At 33.7% G+C, this 6,831-nt stretch overlaps 1 protein-coding gene across 1 annotated transcript; it reads left to right on the plus strand.

Annotated features, from left to right (window-relative positions):
* Window positions 1-1,433: 1,433 nt before the first annotated feature.
* Window positions 1,434-4,769, plus strand: LOC113755996 (aquaporin NIP1-1-like). The gene is made up of 5 exons (XM_027299822.1): window positions 1,434-1,813; window positions 2,257-2,481; window positions 3,045-3,242; window positions 3,606-3,667; window positions 4,413-4,769. Exons 1-5 carry the CDS (start codon window positions 1,664-1,666, stop codon window positions 4,630-4,632), a joined length of 855 nt encoding a protein of 284 aa, XP_027155623.1. The 5' UTR covers window positions 1,434-1,663; the 3' UTR covers window positions 4,633-4,769.
* Window positions 4,770-6,831: the final 2,062 nt, after the last annotated feature.

Consider the following 6,831-nt stretch of genomic DNA (forward strand, 5'->3'; position numbering starts at 1 on the left):
AGTATCTGGTTGATTTAGCCATGTGGGCAAGAGTTATTTGTGTTAAATTTTAACTTCTTGGTCATATTCTTTTCCTCCTTGTGCTCCAATTCAAATGTCGTATGAAGATTGACTAATAAAAAATTCCCAAATGAAGTTGACTCTTCAAGATGGTATGCTTGAAAAGTTCTATATATATATATATAGTTATAATTTTCAAATAGTAGACATTAGGAACAGATATACGTACAAATCATGAAGAAGACCAAAATCCTAATACATCAAGGACACGGTAAGCACATTAGCTAATACAATATCTGTATGGTAGTTAAAGTACAAAATATGAAACAAAAGGAAAGTTCAATATGTTCAAAACGTTAGTTAGAAAGACGTGTAAATAAATGTCAAGATTAAAGTGCACCAATGAAATTAACCCATTAGTCCCGAAGTTTCGTTGAATCAAGAAACCTTTGGTAAAAAGCTGTTGAAAATTCCAAATTAAGTATTAATGCACTATTATGGGACAAATAAACTTCACCAGAATATGAAAGCAAAATGGACTTTTCCTTTACTCTTTCCACTTTTCCTTTTTAGAGTTAAGAGAAGAGTAATAGATAAGTGGCAAATCTATAAACCATGTGAATCCAAAGAGAAGACTAGTACTCCCTCCGTTTTATTTTGATAGCCTTGTTTTTTATTTTTATCTTTTTCAAATTATAGCATACTTTCTAATTTAAGAATTTGACTTTTAACTTTTGTAAAATGTCATTGTTTAATATGTTTTTTTATCAGTGAATATAACCAATCTTACACAATAATTGCTTTAATTCATACCTTGAACAGTACAACATTCTATTGAAATTGTTGTTGTAATTAATGTAAAGATATAGTGATTGGTCATATTATTAATATGAGGGTATTTTAGAAAAGTGTAGACTTTTTTTTTATAAAATTAACTATTTTTTCTTAAATTACAGAGAAAAGAATTAAGATTATTAAAGTGGAACGGAGAAGGTACTATATTCAAAGAAGACTAGTATTATACTAGTATATCTCCTCTTCTTGCTGGGAGTTGTCTACAAACATCCAACTGCATGCAATAAGAGCATTGATGAGCCAATTTATTTTGAAACTTGGAAAATATATTTTGTTCTCAGAAATAAATGGCTGTAATAGAAGATAACTTCACATTCATATTTTTCTGTATTTCCGGTGGGTTGTTGAGGCAGCCATCAATGCCATTTTCGGTTCATGGATTAAATAAGCCATCACACTTTTCCACGAGATCTACAAAGACAGATAAATATAAGTATATAACCCATGACAAAAACCAAAAAATAAATAAATAAATAAAGACACTTAGCAGTAATAAATAAAATAAATAATTCAACCCAGAAGATAATAAAACTCCTGGATCCAAACAGAGCCCAAACTTGAGAAAATTTCTAGTCAAATGCATTGATCTATCCGACAAGTCATAGAAGAACTCTCTCAGTCTCTCTCTCTCTCCCTCCCTCACATACAACACGCACAAACAGCAATAAAAACGCAGAAGTTTTGTCTTCCTCTGGATATGCATAAATAGGAGCCTGTACTCTGCTTACAATCAGTTTACAAGTCATAGTTGATCCTTCCTCCTCTTTCTGTCCGAAAACACACACAACACACAGTCAAGAAAGAGTTTATGGCGGAGGCATCAGAAGCTAATGGCAATCATGGGGTGGCTTTGGACGTTAAAGATGAGGATTTGAGTTACAAAGATGGGAAGAATTCAGCATCCAAAACCGTTTCTGATACTTCTGGCTTCCTTCTCACCGTCCCTTTTATGCAAAAGGTGAATTAATCCCTTCTCAATTCCAACTTCTTCTTTCATTTGCTCACATGGCACATGCCACAGTAGGTTTTGAATTTCAAGCAAATTCAAGATTTTTTTCTCTTTGCTGCAAAATTCAAAATTTTAAAAGCATCCCGTTTCTTTGATCTGCTTTAACAATTCTTAGAATCTTAATTCTCAATTGTTTCTCCAAAATAATTGGACTAAGGTAGCATTTGACAATTATCGTTTTTTTCCCCTTGAACTTCAGTTTATATCATATCCATCAATTCTGCAGTTAAGACTAATATATTATGTTCAATGTTCCTAGTAAATTTCTTATAAGCCTTTTTTTACCTAGACCAAGTGTTCTATTGTTCCTCCAAGATCTTTCAAGGCATTAATTTTGGAATTTACTACGAAATAATATAGCATTTATTTGGTTCTTTTTTTCTTTTAAACAGTTGATAGCAGAGATAGCAGGCACATATTTCTTGATATTTGCCGGTTGCGGTGCGGTGGTGATTAATGCAGTCAGGAACAATACAATTACGGCTCCAGGGATATCAATTGTGTGGGGGCTGGCGGTGATGGTGGTTGTTTACGCAGTTGGCCACATCTCCGGTGCACATTTAAATCCGGCTGTAACCATTGCTTTTGCGACCTGCAAAAGGTTCCCGTGGAAACAGGTAGTTTAATTAACCGATTTATGTACTGTATCAAATTGTTCTTCATATCCTCGGGCATGACTGAATTTTATTAAATAACGAAAGATAAATATTTTGACTGTTGAGGATACGAATTGATGAATTTCTCTATCCATCCCATCTACTTGCTGTCGAAGGTGAATCCATTTTTGACTTTGTACACAAAAGAAATTTATGGGTTATTAATGATTGAAAGAAAAGTTTGCATTATGATAGGTCCACCTCCCTTCTCCTTTTTCTTTTTTCTTTTTCTTTAGAGTAAAATTTAAGAAATTTTATAATCACATTTATTCCACTTTTCAACAAAAAGAGAATGGCAACTGACAAGCTTTTGAGGGAATTTTAGAGGGATAGGGGTCAGAGAGGAAAATTATGATAGGGATTCGGTTCTATGCAAAATGATAAACTACTTAAATGGAAATTTTCAAGTAAGACCAAAACTTTGATGCATGGTTTTGCCCTATTCGAGTATTCATTCGCTGTCAGGTCTTGTTTGCCTTTTCGATGATATTTTGGTAATGTTAGGTATGATTTTCTTTCCTTAGGTGCCAGCCTACATCTCAGCACAAGTCCTCGGATCAATTCTGGCGAGTGGAACCCTAAGATTGCTATTCAATGGGCACCAAGATCACTTTTCGGGAACACTTCCAAATGGAAGTGATGTGCAATCTCTTGTTTTGGAATTCATAATCACATTTTACCTAATGTTCGTCATTTCTGGAGTTGCCACGGATAATCGAGCTGTTAGTGCTTCTTTTTCTTGATCAAATTATTTTCTCGGTGTATAAAAAGTTAATCTAATAAATAATATACTAATAATTTTGATTAAATTAAAAGAAAGAACGAGTAGATTTGACGAGGGATGATTTCAGTTAGCAACGTGACAACTCATCCAATTTGATTCCTCTTTATCATTCTAAATTAAATTTTATTCTAATGACTTGTACATACTAGAGATAGTTACGTGTTTTCAACAGAAAAGGGTCTTATGACAGAGACCTATTGAGCTCATCGATGACCACTAATGCATCATATATTTAGACAGTAGAGCCTAATACGTGGTTTAATTTTTTGCTAACTTAGCTTAATTTTGGTTGCTTAAACAGATAGGAGAACTTGCTGGTCTCGCCGTTGGAGCTACCGTTTTACTAAATGTGATGTTTGCGGGGTACGTGCCTGATTATGTGATTGATTGATTCTTTGGTTTGATTATTTGTTCCCATTGATTTTAATATACCTAACAAATCCCATCACTATCAACCGGTGCATTATTGCTTAAAGGGTTGATTTCGATTTTGTGCCCGGAAGAATTTAGTAATTGCATCGACTGAGTCTTTGGGAAGCAAACTTGTCGGAACTTGACCCTCAAACATTCAAGATTCATTTCATTGGCAATGCTCATTCCAACTAAAGATTTGATGCATATGTCCAAAGCCTTTTGGATTTAACTTTCCTTTGGATTAATCTATTCAACGCTAACGTTGCATATATTATTGCATATATTAGCTGATTTGAATGCATGATAATTAATCTGAATTTCGATTTGAATTTAAAATTTTATACGCGTAACATGCATCCGCTGAAACTACTGTGTACACTATCAATACATAAAAGATTAATTATTTTTTCTTTTATTTTGCATTTTGTGCTTTTGTCTAAACAATTGTTGCAGTCTAAAGGATTATTAAAAAAAAAAAAAAAACTCTACCAAAAGTATGTCAAATTAAAAAAGTAAACTGAAAAGATGAATTCTTAAAATTTAGGGGCTAGCATGAGATTATTCTCTACCCATAAGGCAAATGGTCGACATCTTGATATTTCGGATTGAAACTAAACAATCGGGAATTTCCCATATATTCTGGGAAGTTACTTGTGGTCAAATATACCTATATATTAATATCTTTGTGAATCAGGCCGATTTCTGGTGCATCAATGAATCCAGCAAGGAGTTTGGGTCCAGCAATTGTTTCAAGCAAATACAAATCTTTGTGGGTATACATTCTGGGTCCAACTGCAGGGGCCATAGGTGGAGCTTGGGTCTATAATATCATCCGGTTCACAGACAAGCCTTTGCGTGAAATTACAAAGAGTGGATCATTCCTGAAAAACGCAGCCCGCGACAACTCTAACTGAATAGGAAGCCTTTCTCAATCATCCTTCTTTTGTTTTTTTTTTGGGCTTCCCCCAGGCACTTGTGGGTTTGAGGGGAACTCATGTAGAAGAACAAAAGTTGTAACATTGTGTAGTGAAATAAGATTATTTGCTTACAATTTTGTGCAAATAGGAATTCACAAGATAATTGTCTCTACACAACTGATAGTGATGGGAAAATTGTGCATATACATTTCAGGACAAAAAAGTGTCATTGCTACGTAGAATGGATCCACATTTTTTTTTTCTGAAGTATCTTGCTCCAAGATCGATGAAGATGATGACATGACGAACAAACTGATTGGATAGAACCATGAGCCATCTGGTCAGACAAGTAGATAGGACACCTGATGAACTATGAACTTCGATTGAATTTCAGATGGTAGATAGGAAAAGAATATGATACATCGCTTAAAATAATTCGATTGTTATTGTTTCAGAAAAATCGTACTACTAGATTTAAAGGTTAAGTCTCATCTTGTTAGGTCACAACATACCTGCAAAAAGATGAGTACCATCATTCCCTAAATATAATGATGTATGGCTAAATTTAATAACGTGTTCAATTTTCAATTACAAAATCCTATTTTAAGCGATATAATGAGAGTTATACGACAGACATGAACTAAATGATAGTCCATCTGGCATTGCCCATGTTTGTATTTATCATTTAGACATGTCATGTTTTTTAATTATTTTTTTAGGTGAATTCTTTTTAGTCATGGGCATTCATTATTACATTTAGGAATAAAGATATGAAAAATTATTTGACAAAAAAATAAAGATATGAAAATTTTCAATTATAAGCATACGCTATGATATTCAGGCAGATATCAGTTTTGGCTTCCTATTTCTGAAGTAGTGTCGAGGAAAATATCAATCCATTTCCTCTATCTCTAGTTCTCTACCATGGGAAGATAACATTTGCATTTAATCTGCGGACACTTTTATCATGATATTATCATTAAGTATTTAGGGGCTTTTGCTTGGGTTTGGGGGAGAAGTGTGGATGGGAGGGAGGGAGCAAACAAGAGTGACTCTATTCGAGCGGCACATCAAAATCTCTAGAATGTTTACTGATAATATATATATGTGTGTGTGTGCTACCTGAGAAAACTATACAAGGTTAATAATAACTTGTTGCTATGTAGCTTGGAAGACTTTTTTAGGTCTTTAGGGATACCCAGCAATTGCCTGCGTTGTAACTTAGATCAATACATGCAAAAGCATATTTAAAATTCACAACTTAATCAAAATAACGACTTATCACATGCTTTGCCCACTAGTTATACCAAATTTCAGGTTGAAAGGAACTTGATAAACGGCAAATTAATACATATGTCACGTAAGCTATATAATGTTAAATTTTTTTTTTATTTGAAAAGAAGAAAGAATAGAGAGAGGGCAAGTAGTATGAATCTGAAATACTGAGGTCATAATAGGAGATTTATATAACTTAACAACTTGCATAGAAGCATTTGAAAAAGCATAAGGAATTGCAAAAGAAAGTAATGTGCACATTCTTGAACTGTTTTTAAGTAATAAAATCTTTTCATTTCTTGTCGTCAACATTCTTGGATTGTTTGATTAAATTTCTCCCCAAGTAATGTAGGTTTTAGTAAGTGGTTTGATCCACTAAGTTTCCAGCTCATTTTTGTCGGAGGGTTCTAATTAAATTTGGGAACTCAGTTGCTTGGTGTTTACAGAATGCACAACGAGAATGCTGAGACGAAGCTGGTGTTCAATGAAGTAGTTGGCGGCGGGAAATGCTTTGCTTATTCTGGCACTTTTTACGGACTTATGATTGAAACTCAGGATAGCGAGGGCACATTTCGTGATAAATTCCTGGTTGTTGAGGCCATAACTGGTCTCAAGAAACTCATCTGCAACAAGCATTAATCAAGTGCTACTCTTCATCTAAGGATGATTAATGTATCTGATAAGTAATTATCTGGTTTTATGTATGTTAACTAATTGTATGCAGGATCGATTCTCTGTTGTTTGCAAGTAAATTGCTCTACTCATGCATGATTAATTATAAAGTCATCATAAACAAAATCTTACTATAAAATGTTACTTTGAATCCAGTCCCTAAAAGCAAGAAAAGGCTTTCGAAACCCATATATGTCAAGTCGAGTTATATCTTAGTTTCTTTCAAATCACTAGCAACACCCAACATAT

This window comes from Coffea eugenioides, unplaced genomic scaffold, assembly GCF_003713205.1.
Source record: "Coffea eugenioides isolate CCC68of unplaced genomic scaffold, Ceug_1.0 ScVebR1_18;HRSCAF=85, whole genome shotgun sequence".
In the NCBI taxonomy this organism is placed as follows: Eukaryota; Viridiplantae; Streptophyta; class Magnoliopsida; order Gentianales; family Rubiaceae; genus Coffea; species Coffea eugenioides.